Source organism: Heliangelus exortis, chromosome 6 (assembly GCF_036169615.1).
Source record: "Heliangelus exortis chromosome 6, bHelExo1.hap1, whole genome shotgun sequence".
Classification (NCBI taxonomy): domain Eukaryota; kingdom Metazoa; phylum Chordata; class Aves; order Apodiformes; family Trochilidae; genus Heliangelus; species Heliangelus exortis.
Genome location: NC_092427.1, coordinates 10,070,822 through 10,089,915, shown reverse-complemented (window position 1 = coordinate 10,089,915; position 19,094 = coordinate 10,070,822). Strand labels below are relative to the sequence as shown.

Sequence of the window (19,094 nt, the reverse complement as noted above, 5' to 3'; positions counted from 1 at the left end):
AGGGCTTCTCACTGATCTCAGACTTACAATGCAAAGAGCTTACTGTACATTGTATTTTAGATGGATATGAAGCATCTTGGAGTTGTTCTCACTGCTGCCCCATAAACGACCTACGCTTTGCTTTTGGAAATGCTGCTCTGCTTTTCCCTGGTGACAGATGTCTGATATATCTTGATTTTTTGCAACAACCAAGCAGGTTTTCTTGTGCCAGAAAGAAGTGTCCAGTGAGAGAAATGGAGATGAGTGTGCAGGCAATGTTCAGAGGTTGTGTCAGTGTTTTTTGTACGGTGAAACTTGGAAGTGATGTGATGATTGATCTCCTCAATAGCAACAAAACCCAAGGCCCAGATCCCTGGAGTATCATGAAATAAGTAAATTTTGTGTAACTGGGCATTTCTTTAAAGGATTCTGATGGACAACTCAAACTACACTTTTGCATCTGTCTTATCAAGTCTCTTGCAGCAGTAGAGGCCTTGATACTATTTTTTCACTTGTTTCTCTTGGTGGGTTTCTCGTCAGCTTTGCCCATATACAAAGCTGTTTTGATCTATCCAGGGAAAGCAACTGACACACAATACCATTTACAGTTTTCTCTGACTCTGATAGTCCCCTGCATTAACTAAATAAGGATTATTTGTCTGTTCTGAAGTATGGAGAGATATGAATCCTAATATAGGAGTGCTTCAGAGCAAGAGTTTGTCAGTTGCTTTCAGACATAAAAAGGGGTAGCTAAGAGTAGGCTTGCATGGCCTTTGGGCCATTGGCCTTAATCAGCCAAGGGTGGGCAAGCAAGGCTTTCTGCAGTATCTCCTAAATGCAAATGCAAAGTGACCTGGTGTAATGGGATGCCTTTTAGTGTTGCAAAACTGGCCCTGAAAGCACACTGATAAAAGGGTTCAAATTCTGACGGTCTTCTGATAACTAGGGAGTCATTGAACTCTCCCTAGAAATCAGTCCAGGATTTGCAATTGAATATACCTGCCTTTTTTTTAGCATGTCTATCTTCTTTGTTATCTATGTGGTTCAGATTAGAAAATGAGAGAAAGGAAGAAATTGAAGGGATTCCTGCTTTGTTAAATGTCTGTTCTAAAGCCAGCGGGTCACCTGAATGCCTTGAAAGTCACAAGGTCAAAACTTTGTTGTCTTTAAACACAGAGCAAAGTCCAGCGGTGAGTGCCATTACTCTGCACTACCTTCAGCAGAGCTCTGAAGCTCAGCAGTGGGAGCGTGGAGCTTGGGGACAGGAGAGACTGAACTCCAGGCTCTGATGTATGGTGGGCTGTAAAGACCAGTCAGTCACTCAGGTTTAACACAGAAGTTAAATTCTGTGTGCTGCATTATACCCACAACCTTATTTAGAGAAGACATTTTTGCAGTAGTTCAGCTCATTCAGTTCTAGCCCTACCTGGGCTCTAGCCCCCTACTGGGGGCTCATTGCTGCAAAGGACATCAGGAGGATGGAAGAGTGTAGTAAATGCTTTTATTTGGGCATTGGAGGAGTTGTTGCCATCTACTGGACTTGAGAAGCTGGCTATTCTTACCCAAAGAAAAGGGTCTGTGGTTAAAAGCAATCTACTGTCAGAGTAACATTACAGTGCAATACTTTACACCCCATCCTAGGCATTATTATATGGCTACAGAGTGGATTCATGTGAGATTCTAAACCACTTTTTACTTTAGGGTAGCCAGAAACAGGGAAAATTGATTTAAATGGATGCTTTGTAATGGCGTCGATACAGAACATGTCCCTCTGCCTCCTTGAACAGTTGCTTTTATGAGCAGGCTGCTGGTCATATCCAAACTTTCCAGTTCAGAACAAAAGAAACTTAACGTGAATGTCAAATCTTTATTCTCAGTATGTTAAAAAGGAAAGGATGGACTGGGTTTGTGTCTACGCTAAGCTCCTAGTAAAGCTTTTACTTCTTCTTCTTCCCCTTTGTCCCCAACAGTTTTGCTCTTCATTCTGCATTTTTTGCTTTACTGTCCTCTTTTGTTTTCTCTCCTTCCTTTTTGTCTTCTTGCTATTTTCCCCCCCGAGTCTTTTATTTATTACTGGCTCACTCTGGTGAACCTCTGTACTGCAAGATTAATCAAGTAAGCTCCCCTTGACAGAATGATGGTGACTAATGTGCCATGAAGGGAGTTGGGACAGCCACCTTGTACATCTTTGCTAGCTGGTCAGAAACAGAGCCTTAACTGGAAGTTGGGCAAACCAGCATCACTACAAGGGCTGTCAGCAGCATGTTAATAAAAGTTATTTCTTCATTAGGTAAAAAGTGAGATCTGATGGTGCTTTTTATAGAAGGTGCTGACACGGTGTTACAGTGAGCTGCAGAGCTTTGCTAAGGAAACTGGTACCTTTGTGCTGAGTGGTAGCAAGAGAGTGATCTGCAGTTATATATTCAAGCCCATAACATTTCCTAATTTGAACATATTTTATTTAGTGTTGCAGGCTGAGCCATGGTTACAGTGTGTAAAGCATAATGGAATGCATGGCCAAAGCAGATCTGTCAAAATACAGGCAGAGGAGAAAACAATAGTAAAATTAAGGGTGTCAACCAAAACTCACTTAGTTTCCTGGTCCTTCCTGAATGAGAAATACGAGGAAACTGTTAACCTTCCCCAGATATACTCGTTGGGTGAAGTCCATCTGTTGCTCATTAGCTGCATCTCAGTAAAGTCAAGAGGATCAAGTGTACTGGTCTTCTGTGGACAGATTCTCTCATACCAGAATTGTGCTTAGCTCTTTCTCCTGGCAGCAAATGGCTGTGGTGAGGTTTGGGAGAGCTGTTGTCATTTTCTTCCAGTTCTATTAACAGAAAACTGGTAAGTCCATGACAGGAACATCTCTTCCAAGTTCTGAGTTTTGCCACCTCCGCAGGCTGAGTCAGGATTTGGAGTAGGTCATGGCAGACAGTTATTGGAGGGGACAAAAGAGTTGATGAAAAGTGCTGCTCAGTTGAGTAAACAGGATTAACACGACAAGGTGAATACTGTTAGCAAAAAAAAAACACAACAAAAAACTCTTTCTTTTTGTTAGTATGGAAAGTTACTTTCCCACACTTGCTCTCCACCCTCCTGAAAGTCAGTCCTGAGTTTAGCTTGTCCTATAAGTGTGTCTGACAGTCCCTGTGCCAGTCTTTTGGGGTAATACTGACTCAGTGGTCTGAACCCACTGGTGTTTGTGTGTGTGGGCATGTCCTCTCTTGAACATGGCAGTGAAAGGCAGGAGGATTTCAGCAGAGGTCCTGAGGCTGATAAGCACCCTCTGAACACGGGGAGTTGAAGGAGAAGCATGGCTGCTGCTCTGCTGGGAGGCTGGGGGAATACTGAATCTTTTTTTGCATTATTTAGTTGTAAGTGTTGTTAGATCTTACCCATTTGTAGGAGGGTTTTTTTGGGGTAGAATGTTTGTTCATAGATACAGCAGCTCAAATTTTCAGTGGACCCATTTACTGAAAAATATAAAGTGTCCAAGAGGCCAGGAAGTTTGAGGTTTTCCAAAGTGCTGCTTGCTGCACATGAATCTCTGCTCTCATCTTCTGCCAGCCACTTTCTGTAAATCTGATATTTATTGTGCTAGCACTTGGGATGCTTCAACAACTTTCAGCTCCTAAGATCCAAGTAATACTAGCTTTATTTTTACTTTTCTGAAGCTTGCACACATTGCTAGATAACTCCTAACCCTCCCAACAGAAGCTAGGCTAGCTTCTCACCCTCCAGCTTTCTGTCTCCCTTTTGCAACTGATCATACAGCCTTTTGAGATGTGGTTATATATAGGATGTGACAAAAGTTGCACAAAAAAGAAACTTCCAGATCTTAATTCCTATGTGTAACATAGACAGCAAGAGCCCCTATCAAGATCAGCTTTTAGTTACTAGGCTGGGGCTGAGTGCATGGTGGGGATCCTTATTATTCAGATTGCTGCATTGTTTTCAACTTCCAGAAATTCATCCAGCCTTCAAGAAACATGGGGTTTGCTTTGATGCAGGCAGAGCTCCTAAATTTCACATTCACTTCAAGAATTCACAAGGCTTTATTCATCTTGTCAAAAGCCTGAAGTAGGGAAACTTTATTCTAAGGGAAAGAGAACAGCTAATTGTAAAAAATATAGCTTGAGTAACTCCCTCTTGACTGTGAAGAAACAAAATATGCTGCTTTCCTTTAAAATAAGTGCCAGATAGATGTATTGTTTAGGAATTCAATGCACGGATGCTGAAATAAAATCTATCCATTCTGATGTGAAACAAAAAGGGCAGTTATTTCACATGACCTCAGAAGTATTTTGTATTTTTTTTCCACACCATTGCATTTCAGCATACACCTTGTTAAAACTTGCATATATATTAGGAAAACTAATTTATCATTTTAAAATTAAAAAACAAACAAACAAAAAAACCCCGTAACAAAACCCTCAAACAAACAAACAAAAAACAAACAAAACCCCTCAAAATATTTCAAACTAAAAATAGCATCAAGATACAACTCAGACAGCCAGAACACTGCTACATTTGAGTGTCATTTTTGTATGTTAACAATCTTTACAAAAACATTTTCATCTTTGGCAAAAGCTGCAATTTCTTTGCAAAAGAGAACTGGTTTGGAAGTCAGTGATTACAACAGGGATCTACAGATGTGGTTTCCAATTCAGTAAGGAAATCCAGTTCTCTGCCTGTTTAGCCACTGCATATCAGTTGCTATTGCAGAACAGCTCAGTTGTTAATATTACATCATAAGATTCAATGTAATCTAAAGATACTTTTAAGAACAACTACAGAAGCACATTTGGCTCTTTTAATAAAAAAAAGATCTGTAGAGCATAAGTAGGACTTCAGCTCGTGCAAAGAATTATTAGAAAATACCTAATGAAACATGCTTGAAAATGTCTCCCTTGGCTAATGTTCTTTCCCATCAGAAAACCGCAAACCAAAAATTACCCTGTTTGGTTTTACTTCATAATGTTTGATGTGGCTGATTTAGTGCATCCCCTGGGCTCTCCTGTTGGGTTTGACATGCCTCTCAATCTGGCAGCCTCTGTCTCACACCTGGCAGGCTGAGCATGTGGCAATCACACGTCACCCAAGCTGCTTTTGAATAAATAATTAAGACAAAATATGAAAATGTCACCAGTGAGGTTCTAATGAGATGAGAAATCTAGAACCTGTAAACACTTGAGAGAACATCTTTTGGTTTCCTTTTTTTTTTTTTTTTTTTTTTTGGTGGGGAGAGAGCTCTTGTACTATTCAGTTTACATACTTGTCATTTCTTTTTCTTTATTGTAGGATGTACAGCATCATGTTGCAGAAAGCCCAGTATAGCTCTGGCAGGTTTCTTATTTCCTCACCTCCCAGCACTTACCAGTGCTTACGGGTGCCCTGCTACTGTTTGGGAACTGTGGTTGCTCAGTACTTTTGAAAAAAATCCATCTCCCATTTTGTGTGTTGCCACATGATGAGTTAGTAATTGCTGTTCTGTTGCCTTTACTGCACTTGGCTGGTCTGTGTTTTAGAGCCATTGAAAGTCCTGGTTCAGCTCAACAATCCTGAAATTTTGCATCCCTGCAAACTTCTCTTCCAGGCTGTGCAAGACTGAAAAAGTGCAGGAAGGGGTGAAAGTCAGGGAGCCAACCTGCTGGGAATCCATTAGCAAATGTGATCCTGAGGAAGCAGTTGGTGATTTCTGGTGGAAGTCGTTATCTTTTGAATTGGAAGGTTGTAAATTAAACATGGAAATTTAACGTTGGTGTATTCAGGAAGTTATTCAAGTACAGTCTCTATCTGAGTTTTGAGCAAATATCCCTTGTTCACTAGCACAACAGCACTGAATTAAGTGTTTGGGAGACAGAATGGACTCTTACCTGTGGTAAGAAGGGACTTGATTTAGCAACCCTGAGATGTCTCCACTGTTATGTTTTCCAGGCATTCTTCCATGCTCAGATTTCAGCTGGAGCAAGCAGCTCTGAGTATACAAGGAGACCTTGAAATGGCATGTCCCCAGCTACAGCTTAGGCCCACTGAGGATACCTTTTCATGCAGTTTAGGCTTGCTGACAATTACAGCTAGGATGTGCCCTCTTAGGCTGCATTTTTTTGGTTTTTGAGGGTTTTTTTCCTCTCCCTGCTGCACATGCAGCTTTAGTGAAGAGGTTTCTGACATCCCCAAAGCCTGCAGTATAGTCTTAACCTATCTGAAAAACACATCACAGTTCAGCAAGTGCTCTGAAACTTTCATGAGGTCAGGGTAGGGAATTGGTTCCAAAACAAGCATCAAATAAGCAGCATTTATAGCTTTGAGATGTATATCTACTCGTTGATTTCAGCATTTTTCTAGGCCTGTGAGTTGAAGCCCATCACACATGTGCCTGAGATCATCCTGTTGAGTGGCACCAGTTGGCTGTGGGTGAAGCAGCCTCTGCTGTGCAGCAGGGATCAGCAGGATTGCACTGGGGTGAAGGCAACACCTTGGTGGTTGTGAGGCAGAAAGCAAGAACCAGCACACGTGTTCCTTCTCATCAGCTGGGGTTTGCTGCTGTCCTGAATCAGATTTGCCCATGTTGAGCACCCCTGGTGAACAAGGTCCCAGCTGTCTGCTGCCACCAAAGCACGTGTCAAGGCAAGCTCTGAAAAGTGTTGCTCAGCCCACTATAATTTAACCACATGCTGAATAAATACACTTTTGAGAACTCTTTTGAAGAGATGTTGCCTAATTAGTCCTGCAGGGGGTATAATATGTATATTTTTCAAATCCAGTTTTAGCATCATGCAATTAGCTTTTATGGCCTAAGGATTCTGATTTAAGATGTTCTTTAGTTACTAATGGTAATCTGTTTTAATTAGAAATGCAAATGTATTTTAGATCCGAACGTATCTGAACAGTTATAATGTAAAAAGATGATTCACAGCTAATACCAATGAAGTGCCTCAAGTCTGGTATGCTGTATACCTTCTGTAGTTTGTAGAACCCTGAGGATCAACATGATATTCAAACATTGCTCTTAGCTGAACATGTGGAGTCTGAATAGATTTCTTTAAGAAATGGAATAAGTATTGATCAACAGGAATCCTTTCTAGGGCAGCAGAAGCAAAATCGTAGCTTTAGGCAAGAAAGAGGCAAACACTTTGAATGTTGCAGTAGTAACTTCAGCTCCTCATTAGCAGAGCACAGGGCTCTGGTGCTGAGCAGACAGGAGCAACTTGCCTGACTTTGTCTTAGCATCAGGGAAACTACCCAGGCTTGAACATCCTGTGCTGCTCAGGGAGGGCTGCAGCTGCTCAGAGCTGTGCTGGCATAAAATGTAATCTGTCAGTGTGTCTAAGAAAAGCCTCAAGCAATTCAAGCTCCAGCAAACATTGCTGAATATTCACTGCAGTCACTTGTCCTGGAGATACTGAACTATCAGGTTGGTGGCAGGTAGATGTCTGATCAGACATCATATGCTGCAGTAAGAAATCACCCATATTCCACAAAGTCTTTCCGGACTTGAAGAGCCTCTGCTGCTACACCAGTCCAGCCCTTGCTCTTATGTTCATATGTGTTTTTCCTAAAAGCTTTGAAAGATGGGGCTGAAAAAAAAGCAACTACTCAGCAATAGTAAAGATGGCTTTTGTATTGGTAATCACCAATTAGACACGTTGCTTGGTAAGGCATTTTTACAGCTAATTGCTGTTAGACACAGTGATGCAGCTGGGAGTGAAGCAGTGCAGCTTATGCAGTGCCACCTCTCCACATCTGTGCTAAGTAGGACATAGAATTTTTTCTGTTAGGAGGCTGCTGGTACAATGGTGTAGGCACTGTAGAAGCTGTGGGAGGCTCTGTGTCCCTCCAGAAGTCAAAGTCAGTGAGTTATTCAGAAGTAGCCTTACTGGGAAGGCTGGTGGCAGGGTCAAGGCACTTGCACATCTTCAGAGGGCTGAGACCTCGGCAGGGTACTGCAGAGAGCTCTCCTGTTCCCATGCAGCAAACACTCTCTGAGACTTTAGGTTCCCATCCCATTTTCTTACTGACACAGATAGAGCGCAGTAGTGATTTCATCACTTGAATTTGATAAAGTTTTTGACCAGCACCAGAGGGAAGGTTCCTCACAGAAACTCCTCCCTGCCCTGCAGAGCTGTCAAATGAAAAACTCAAGACATAGATTGTGTGAGTCTGCTATATGGGATGGTGAGTGATGTTCTGATTTTCCTGTTTAAGCTGAGTGAATTGAAGCTTTCCACAAACCTAACAGAAAGCCTTGAGTGTGCAGTTAGAAGTCTCTGAGCTGCTTAGCCGTTTTCCTGTGCTGTGTTCAAAGAGCAAAACATCACAAGCGCCAGCAGTTCTTATCTGTGTGTTTTATTTCCAAAGCTCTGTTTGCATTTACTCCATTCATTACTTCTTTCAATTCATCCCAACCAGTACCTCTGCTGTAAGCTTGTATTTTCTGCTGGTATTTCTGGAGGATGGGGGCGTGGAAGAAGCTGCTTTGGGCAGCAGCCCTGGAGGCTCCGGCTGCAGTGTGTCTGTCGTCAAACACCCCAACCTTGTTGTTCTTGGTGGTTACGTGGTGTCCACTCTTGCCCTGCACCACTTGCAACTTATTCTTATTCCGTTCTTTTCTTTTCAGGGGCTGTCAGAGCCTGAATAATTTAAGAGTGAACAAATGAGAGACGTTCACGGAGGACTCTGTTTTTACCTAGGCACAATTTGACAAGCATGTAGATTGCCTTGGGTTTCCACTGCACCTACCACAACTTTACTAAGAGAAAAGCCCCCTTTCCTAGACATCTGTGTCACTCTTGCTTAGTAAAGTTATTCAAGATCAGCGCCTTTGGAATTGGTTGGTAAATGGACAAAGACTTTCTCTTTGCCCGGAGCTCCCGAAAGCCTCCAAGTACCAAAGAGAACTCCACAGAACTAGAAAGCAAGAGACAGCTGCTGAATGTTGGAAGCTACTGCATTTGGCAAAAGAAGCTGACGCTAAGATGCACACAGTTGTGTTTGTTTGTTCTGCTTGTTTTCTGTGCTTTCTGAGCCCTGTGTGTGCCTGGAAAGTCTAATGACCAACCCCTTCTTTCTCAACATGCAGTTTTTCTTCCTATCCCAAAAAGCTTTGGGTTCTGTCCTTGCTTTTCTTCCCTCCCCCCCAGTTTAAATTTATTTTGTCACCTACTCTTCTGTTACTTCCATAAGAAACTGTTTGGTTACATAGCCACAGTTTCCTTTGGAGTTGGGAGACATAAGAATGATATTCAAATGTCATCCTTCTCCCTCCTCTCCCCCCATTCAGCAGAGCAGTCCACCTTGTCAGAGAAGTTGCTGGCTTCAAGCATAAGGCAGAGTTGACCTGAGCAACAATGTCATTTAACTGAGAAATTACTTCAAATTTCTTACAGTAGCTCAATTTGAGAGCTGCTGAATGAAGCTGACCCTTGACACTTTGCAAAAGAATAAGGCTTGTGTTGTACTAACAGCTGCTTGGAAACCATGTGTAATAAAGTTTGGTTTTGTGCCCACCACCAGGATAAAAGATGGTATTTGCCTACTCTGGTACTCTTATGCTCCCAGCAGAGCAAAACTGCAAAACAAAGCTTAAAAGTCTGCTTCTATGTAAGTGTCTAAGCATTTCACAGTTCCTTATGCTAAAAGTAACAGTGTATTTGCAAACGCCAGCAAATCCTGCTCTTCTTGTTCAGCTTCAAATATGACATTTTCCCCCACCATCCCATATAGGTTCAGGGTTAAACTTTTTTACAGAACATGTACAAGTCCCCTATCAAAATATATCAAGGAGGACTTTTGCTCTGTGTTTGGGGCTTTGTTCTTTTGCTGCTAGCAAGACTTATTCCGGAAACTTCAGAGTCGGGGATTACTTTATTTTTGTCACAGAAAGAGGAGAGTGTAAATACAAAATGTAAAGTAGAATTTAGAGAAGTGCTTTAATGAGCTGTTTGACTAAATTTAAATAAATGTTGATTTGTTCAAAAAAGACAAAAAAAAAGAAAAGCATGCCCTTTCTGGATCTTGTTAGTCTTGACTTCTTATTTTCTTTCTTTGCTGAAGCAAAATGTGTGCCTCTTGACTTCAGAAATCTGCTCTCCCAGCTGTGAGGCTTTACGGGAGGGCTACTCCAGTGTGCACTCCCAGCAGATGTGTTGGACTTGCTCTTGCTGTGCTCTGGGCTGGTCAGGGACATGTGCTGGGCACAAACCCGAGGCAAGGGAATGGGTGAATGAAATTGAGTACACAGAAATACTGCATTTGGCCTCAGACTCCGCTGTGCAGAGCAACTGCTCTTTTTCTGAGCTTTTACAGACCCTTTTATTCAGTAAAAACCTAAAAAGTTGATTTGTTTGTTAAGCAAGGTTTCCTTGAAGGACTCAAGGCAGGCCAGTATTGTTGCTGTCTCATAGTATTTTGAGATAGGAGCTAGCTAGGAGTATCTTACTTACCAACAGGTTGGTGGATTCACTCTGTGGATGTTCCCTTATAATTCTTGTCATGAACTCACAGCAGCTTATATGAGGGGTCAGGTGGAACTGGGATAAATTTCAGGATTCATCAGGCTGAATTTGTCAGGCTGATAAATGGAGAGCAAAAGGCTCAAGCCTCCCACTGGAGAAGTCATAGTTACCCATCATGGTTGTAAGCTGTGGAAACACATTTCTGAGTGGGATATGCAGAGAGGAGGACTGCAGCTGTTTCAGCTGCTGTTCAAGTACTTGGTGCCGTGGGGTTGACTTGCTTACTTGCCTGAGAGTCTCTTCAGAAACACAAGGACATTTGCTGCCTTCATGTGCATCAGCTCCTCTATTAAATGCCATCTGTAGGAGCTGAGACTCTGCCCTGTGTTCCTTTGAGGACTCATCTTCCTCTTTTTCCCAGTGCCCTCCCTGCAGTCAGCTCTGACAATAGCTTGAGATCCACGTGAAGCAGCAGATACAACAGAGATGACTTCTGTTAATGTTCCTCTCACTAGACACTCTTGGACAGTAACAAAGCCATGTTTTATTTCAGCAGGCTCTCTCTCTGTGCCTTCCACTTGTGCTGTTTCTCTCCCTGGAGACCCAGCTCACTCACTCAGCACGCTCTCAGGATTTCAGTAACCTCTCTTGCAAGGTCTCTCGAGACCGCGCGCCTCTGCGCTGTTTCTCCGGGCTTTGGGTTTTATCTCACTCTTTGAAACTTTCCCAGAACTGCAGTGACTTTTCTCTGACCTCCAGAAACTGGAGCCCTGACACTCTGACTGGCACAACCAAGACCTGGAGACTACTCGGGGATGTCAGCTTTCCCAGCGCCTGCTGGAGGAAGGCCTCGTCTGAGCAACACCAGCTAAAAATAAAAGCTATTCAACTGAAGCTAATGGCGGCTTGCCATGAGTTATTGCTCATTAAAGTGAATTGTCAGATGCTTAACTTCAGCTAATCATTTCCTGCTGCGAGATCAGCCTGGTATGAAACATACTCAAATGTGGGAAGGGGGTTCACTAGAACTAAATTTAGCAAAGGGTGTAATTGCCTCAGACTCCCTCTGTAGTTAATGGAAAGAGAGAGGCTCCTACAGGGGGTTATTCCCACCCCCTGTCACCCTTGGGTAGAAGTGCCCATGGCTCCTGGACTGCTGAGAGCCTGGGGTGAGCTGCTGCCTGCCACAGAAATGAGCTTCTCCAAGTGCTGATGTTTGCCCACCCCAGCTAGGTGAGTGTTTGTTTTCCTTAGCTTAGGTTTTTGCCTGGAAATGATCAAGAAGTTGAAGATTAAAATCAACAGATCAGTGATGATTTCCCAAAGGCAAAACCCACATGCAGAACCCCTAAAGAGCATCACCTGCTTTGCAGTGTGGCTAAAGGTAACTCTTTAGGTCATCCTCTTTCTCAAAGCAGCTCTTCTTTCCCATTTCCAAGAAGTACCAGTTATTCAGTAAAGAAACAGTATGTTCTTAATGTTGTGTGACTAATTTACTTCTCAGTCCTTCCACTCCCCCCTACCCCCCACACCTCTCTCACCCTGTTCTTTTTGGAAATTAGTCTTGTTTGCTTGTTTGGCAGTGAAACAAAGTCAGATTTTGACTTTTTACGTTACCATGATTGGAAGGTTTGTCAAGTGTGTCTGGTTTTAGTGGTATAGGCTACTTCCTCTTTTGGACTAGAAACTTTTGAATAAAATATTTAACTCCATACCACTCTTCTTGAGTTTGGACAGAAGTAATTTCATCCATGGCAAATGGAACTGTGAGAATCCTGCCAGATTGATTTGAGCCTTTTAATGTTACTTCCAGCTTGAAGCTTCAAATTATACTTCCAAGACACAAACAGAAAATTCAGTTGAACCCTCTCAATTCTGCTCATTTCCAGGAGTTTATAAAGTTAAGGAGAACATTTGAACCTCAGAGTAGAAATTGCATTTAGATTTCAGTGGCATGGCTTTAATGTGTCTACCCTCTGGTGTGAAATGAGGTGCTACATGATCTCATCTTATTTTTCCCTCAAGCTGAAGCACGAGGAAGGCCTGAGGTTGGACACGTGTAGAGCAGCTGAGCAGAACTGGGAGTGGATGGAGGATTCCAGGGCACGTTTTGCAATTCCATTGTGAAAGTTTAACATACTTCTAATCTAAAGGGCTTCTCAAGTCAGTTGTCTTCTGTCTTTGTCTGACACGGGCACAGAAAATTTCCTGCGTTCACTTATGTCATTCACGGGACCCTTTTTGGAGGCATTGCCTGAGGAGAAGGTTTATCTGTTGACATTAAAAGTTGTCAGATTCATTATTTACATTGTTATGAACCAGTGTTTTCACTCGAAGAATAGTTGTAAAGAGACTTTGTGTTATCCAAATGTTTCTACCACCCATTTTTTTGCAAATCCATGCCAGGTTTTACAAGCAGAAAAGGCTCTTAGTGCTGAAACTGGAATCAGTGCTGTCATCTGCCTAAGCCACAATTTATTTTTTTTTTAACCCTGACTTGTGCCAATAAAAATGTTTCACTGAGAGTGTTTTGGACATTTAATACAGAAGCAGAGGAGACCAAAGAAGCAGCTTTCCTACTTTGTTCTGCCATCTTTGTATCCATGGAGTAGAGCTTTAGCCCTGAAGCCCTGGGGCAGATCTGAGATGACTCTCACAGCAGCATTTCTCGAGAGAGGGTATAAAGCCTTAAGGGGCTGAGAGCTGTGAACTGGAGCCTACAGTCTGGATGCTGAAGAAGGTGCTCTTGAAAAGGGCAGGAGAGGGTAAATGTTAATAGTTTATATGATTCTTCCTTGTTTAGTGTGAAATACTAACATAGACGCTGTGTTTGTGCATAGGATGAGTCTAAATGACTTTTGCTTTCCAAGATTTTTCTAGTACAGAGATTCCTGGTCTTCAGGAAATAATATCTCAAGTAAAGATGGAGGTAATGTTTCACCCATATCTGATTCAGTTCTTTCTTTGTCAGGATTGTTATTTTACAGGGGTAACTAAATATGGAAAAAGGGCTCTGTCAAGCATAGCAGAGCTAAATTATGTGCTCATCGGTCAGATTGTCATTATTGGCCTTCATTCATGAGTGGAATTATTTCTGAAAAAAAAATGTTGATTTAAGTGCACATGCTAATAGGATTACAGAGTTCCCATTCTGGCCCATCTTCTTTGACTTCTGTGGAAAAATTCTTTTCTCTCAGGCTGTTTTTCTGAGGTGACAAATGGACCCATATATACATGAATCAGAGAAGATTCACCTCACCTAAAGCAAGACTGTGTCCTGCCCTAGTCCCCTATCTATCTTTATAGCTGTATTCTGTATTAACTTCTGGTTATGGGAGCATGTTTTCTTTCTTTTCATACGTGATCTGTGGTTATTATGGATCAAAAAGAAGAGACACATGATACTTTGTTCTGAGTTACTCTGAAAAGCCCTTCCCTTTTCCTTTTACCCTGTTAGAGATTTGAGTTTCTGCAGATGAGTCTGGTGCTGCGTGAGCCTGATCAGACAGTCCTCCCCTCCCAAGCATGCTCTGGGGAAAAGGGAGGTAAAAATAAAATGCCTTGTACTTATGTTCCAGCAGTAATTCCTGCTGATTCAAATGGGAATACAACTGTGCCTCTAAAAAACAGGTCTATGAGATTTTATTTTTTTCTTGTCACTCAGGGTTGCACAGGACTGGAACCTTTCATTTTTCAAGTAAAAAAATTGTGCTTTTATAGATGTCTGTTCATTTGATCAACAAGGACAAATATTTTATGCCTCTGGCAGTGCAAAAGCTTTGACTGTTAAAGCTGTTGGGTCTGGCTGAGTATCTGTCGCAGTCCCCTTGCCAGAAGTTTCTTGGAGGTTTGCTTAGGGGTGTTTTGGAAACCATCACTTCTTCTGTCTGAATGAATGGTTTGGCCAGGAAATCAACCCAGCCACATTAGTCTGCTGACCTCCCTACACCCATTTCGCTTCACCAAATGCCTTTTTTTAGATGCTTGTGTCCTGAGACTTTGGTAGCAGGAGCACTGCTCTCTGCTGAGCCCTGATGTTCCTGCAGACCTGATGCACGCTGAGGGCAGCCACTGCTTTGCTGCTGCCTGAGTTGCCACACTGTGTGCTGCTGCATCTCCTCCAAAGTGCCCTCTGGATGCTCTGAAGCAAACTGTGTTTCCAAGCAGCCCTACCAGTACAGTTTGCAAAGCACATATGTGCTAGTGATTTTTACCACTGTAAAATGTCCTCCTCTTCTTCTTGATCCACCTGGTGTCTGGATCTCAGGCTAATATCAAATGTCATCATTAAAATGTTTGTATCCTTACGTGCTGTGGGAGCAGTGGAGCTCACACAGGCACGGCTTAGAAGGCTGTTTCCAGTCTTTTTTGGCAGATTTTTCACGGTGTGTGTTTCTGTCTCTCATTTTGTGAGCTCTGCTCTTCTTTGAGCCCTTGGTCCTGACTCTGACTATATTGAGGTGACCTGCTTTATGTGTGAAGGAGATCATTCTCAGCAGGGCTGGCAAATGGCAAGTGTGACTTGCTCACAAATGTGTCTGTATTTGCAGTTCCTTTAAAATAAGAAAAGGAAAAAAAGGTTCTGAATATTATGTGTGGACCGGTGTGGTTTTCGGGTAGTGCATATGTGGCAGTGGTGGGAAGTGGGATGATGAGATGGCAGGGCTTTGCACTGTGTAGGCTGCTGGGTAGAGCAAACTTGCCCCATGCTGAGGGGCTCTTGTGGTGTCTGGGGAGCAAGGAGATTTACACCAGCCTTTCCTTTCTACCTCCCTGCCAATCCTCCAGCCAGTGGAGACTACGTTACCATGTAAAGGCAAGATAAGGCCATGTTTCCAGTCTTGGGACGTGTGGGCCAAGATAAGCTCAGGCTTTGTCCCAGGTGCTGTACAGTGGTCAGCCAGTGCACTTCAGGAGACAAGGAGAAAGAAGGAGACTTTATATCTGCCAGGGCTGCATACAGCATGGCACAACTGAGATTTAGTAACCCCTTGGCAAACAGTTTTTTTCATCACCCAAGGCATGACCTTGTCCAGGAAAATCCAGAGCTTCATTCAAGCAGGATCATTGCACGGGGTAACACACCTACCTCTGGAAACCTTTGGGTCGGCTTTCATCATGGCTTGTGGCTCTGGAGGCCGGCTCAGGACTTGGGCTGTCTTCCCCAGGATCAAAGGGAGCAATGACTGACTGTCACTTCCCTGGGACAGCCTTGCCTGAAGAGTGCTGAGGTGCTGTGTGTCTGTCTGTGGTCTGGCCATGGCTGTGCCACTGGGGGAAAGGAGGGGCAGGGAGCAAGGCTGGGCCTGCTTGTAAAAACAGGGACATTTTCTGGGGGGAAGGGAGGTCCCTGCCCCTTCCATTGTGGACTTGGGGTTCCTGGGTTTGGCCCTGCCTTGAGCCTTCTGGGCTGAGGTGGAGTTGTGCATCTCATGAACAAATCCTTGGGGTGGAGGAGGTTATCCCAGGCTCTGTTTAAACTCCCCCCTTACTAAACGTTAAATTGGCAACGTGCCATCAACTGGAGGTAGGGGCTTGGACTGTATTATTCCAAGCTAGAGTAAAAACTTTTCAGCACATTAATCAGTCAAGATGTAGGAAGATCAGCTTGTCCTCAGTTCTTCTCAGTTTCTTTTGTTTGCTCAGACCCCACTGGAGGCAGCGAATCCAAACCATCCCTGACACTTTCAGCCTCCACAGAGATCACTTCCAGCCTTTCTCCTTCTGTGACTGCAGCCCTGCTCCCTTTTGCACCAGTAATTCCCACATTTAATCCTCCTGCAGTGGGGCCACCCAAAGACACCTGGCTGGGCTCATCCCCTGGGTCAGGAGCCCTGGTGCTTCCCTCTCCACCTGAGGGGCTGTGGGTGCTGCTGGGGCGAGGAGGGGCCAGGGCGCTGCAAAATCAAAATCACCATCACAGGACCCTGAAGGCTGCTGACACAAGGGGAGCTGATAAAGCACAGTGTGGAGCCTGCCAGAGGAGACTGTCTAAAGCCTATTGAGTAGAAGATAAGCTGCCCACTGACAAATATCATCTTGCACTCACTGGTCTAATGCAGCTTCGTGTGCATGAAATAACATCGGCGGGAGCTGGCGAATCCCAGACCTTTTTGAAATAAGGCTGCTGCTGTGCCCTTACAGAAGAGTCAGAAAAACCCCAGCAGCTCCACCTGGGATCCATCCTCCTCCCAGCCCCTCTCACACTCTCTCCTGTCGTCAGAAGACAGATGATTTGGATTTTCTTCCTGTCTGGGAAATGAACTTTGACTTCTTCTAGCTTGTTACAATCATTTCCGTATGTTCTAAAAACGTAACTTTTGACCTCAGGTATGTAACAAATTACTGGTTCAAATTCTGACTGAGGCGGCCTGTGGTTATAAAATATTATAAAATGTTGCATCTCTCACAATCTGCTTTTTACAAGCTGGCAGATAAGGTGGGCTGCAGCCTCTGCTTGGTGCATAGCTGGCTGGGAGCAGCAGCTCTGCCCAGTGGGCTGGGAGCTCTGTGCACAGAGGAGGAACTGGCTTCTAAGACAATATAGGTAACAATTCTCTGGGAGACTTCCTCTCCCTCAGCTTGCATGCTACCCCAGTATCTCTAATGGTATTTGTTGCTGAATATGTGGATGCACCAGGCTATTTTCATATGTTGTAACTTATATTTTTGTATTCTGCTGGAGAGGATAAAAGATTCAGACGTACACATGTGGTTGATAACATCAGCTGAGTGCTTTCTGATGTAAAGTCTGGGATGTATAGTACAAGAGTGTGACTATTTCTGAATTCTGTTTAAAAAAAAAGTTGTCATAAACTCTGTGGGTTTAATCTCAGTCCCTGATTGCCCCTTGGGAGGGAGATACCTTTCCATGATTTCAGAAAGGTGAAAGCAGGGCACCTGTTCCTAAAGGGCAATTGAGAAGGCTTCAGACAACTTGTTTGCTTTGGTTTGAAAGATTTATCCTGGCACATCTTTGGCCTGTTGCTTTTGGGGGGAGTAAGGAAGGGTCTAAGTTGCTAATCTGAACATGTGCATTGATAATTGTGGCTGGATACAGTTCAGCAGAATCTTCTGCTTGAGTATAATGAAATGCATTTTGAATTTTAATCCTCCCTTGTATCTCCTTCTCAGGAGTTTCAGTTTGAACAATTTGTCATATTTTAGTTCCTCCTTCCAGCTTCTTAGCTCTAGAGAAGGTGCTAAGTCTTCTGGCAAATTGCTTTCAGGGGCAAAGGAGATAATTTTAAGGTGCTTCAAATAACCTTCAAAAGTTAATAAGTAGTCTAACTGACAGTAATGTTATTTGGGTCTGGAAACTGCTGAGAAACATTTACGGAGCAGGAACCTGACAAAGTATTAGTGGCTGTCAGGTCTCTTGTAGTAATCTGCTTTTCGTGCTTATTTTCTTCCTGACAATTGACAATGAGATCTGTGGGAAGGATGTGAGAAATTCAGCACTTAGCATGAAATTCAGGCTTTCATCAAAAATGTGATAACTTTGCTGTCTGTGATAGGAGAGATAGTATGGGAGGAAATGAGGAAAGTGTGTAAGATTGTGAAAAATGCCTATTGCAGGTCATATTCCTCTCTCTGGTGTGCAATAAAGTTTACAGAGAACGCCATTAGGTCACGAACCTTTCATCAAGGCAGCTTGTAAGTTCATGCTTAGGGCTGCCAAGTGCTTGATGTGCACTAGGAAACGGAGGAGGTGCTGGTAGGAGCTCTCACCCACGTTGTTTCCTTCCAGATGCATATTCAGTCTCTTCCAATGACAACGGGGGCAAGTCTGATTCCGTGGCCAACTTACAACCTCAGCCATCTCTCAACTCCATCCAGAGCTCTCCTGGCCCCAAGCGCTCGACCAACACCCTGAAGAAGTGGCTGACCAGTCCCGTGCGCCGGCTGAACAGCGGGAAGACCGAGAGCAACATCAAGAAACAGAAGAAGGTGCGAGACGGCAGGAAGAGCTTTGACCTCGGCTCACCAAAGACTGGAGATGAAACCACTCCTCAAGGAGACAGTGCAGATGAGGTGTGTCTTGCTGTTTGTTGCGGGAGAGACCGTATCTCTGATAGCCTCTTCTGTGGTGTGTGATTCATGCTTGAGTAAATGCTGTTCTCTCAGGGTGTAAAGGGAACAGAAAGTCACGTATAAGACTGCACTGATTGAAGCTGCGATGTAGGCAGCGTTGTCAGCCAAAGAGCAAGGGAATATGCAGGGAACAACATTTCAAAGTTTGCATGTATTATTGTCCTCTGACTAGATTTTTTTTTTGTTGTTGTTAAATAAGCTATTAAAAAGCTGCCAAGGATAGAAATCAAGTTATTTTTGTTCAGCTGTTACCACTGATTGCTGAGGTTCATATCACCTTTATCCTACTGTGGCGGTGTAAGTCCTTATTGAAAGAAAACACTCAGAAAAATAGCTATGTTTCTGTTAAATCTGCTATGTATTTGTAGCTGCAGTTTCTCTGCAGGCATGTTCTTTTCCAGAATGTCTCCTTTCTGATAAAATGAATGTGGAATTACAAGCCAAAAATTGTAATGATAACTGAGCACAAGTATGGGAATACATTTTAAAAACTGCACATTGAGCGGTTCTCATTTAAATTAAAAAATACTTTTCCATCAGCACACAGACACCTGTAACTGC

General features: G+C 43.3%; 1 protein-coding gene across 28 annotated transcripts in view; it reads left to right on the top strand.

The window, feature by feature from the left end:
- The window catches only part of KALRN (kalirin RhoGEF kinase), a 495,003-nt gene that overhangs the window by 415,933 nt on the left and 59,976 nt on the right, over nt 1-19,094 (top strand). For 25 of the 28 annotated variants that reach the window (XR_011726469.1, XR_011726470.1, XR_011726471.1 and 22 more), the window contains one exon: nt 18,190-18,473. Coding sequence is in view for 25 of the 28 variants with exons in the window: in XM_071746600.1 (XP_071602701.1) it covers nt 18,190-18,473 (284 nt within the window). In the remaining 3 variants the exon portion in view is untranslated. Of the gene's footprint in view, nt 1-8,602; nt 9,982-11,198; nt 11,918-18,189; nt 18,474-19,094 lie in introns of those variants that run through there. The other 3 variants (XM_071746620.1, XM_071746621.1, XM_071746619.1) reach the window with 2 other exon arrangements.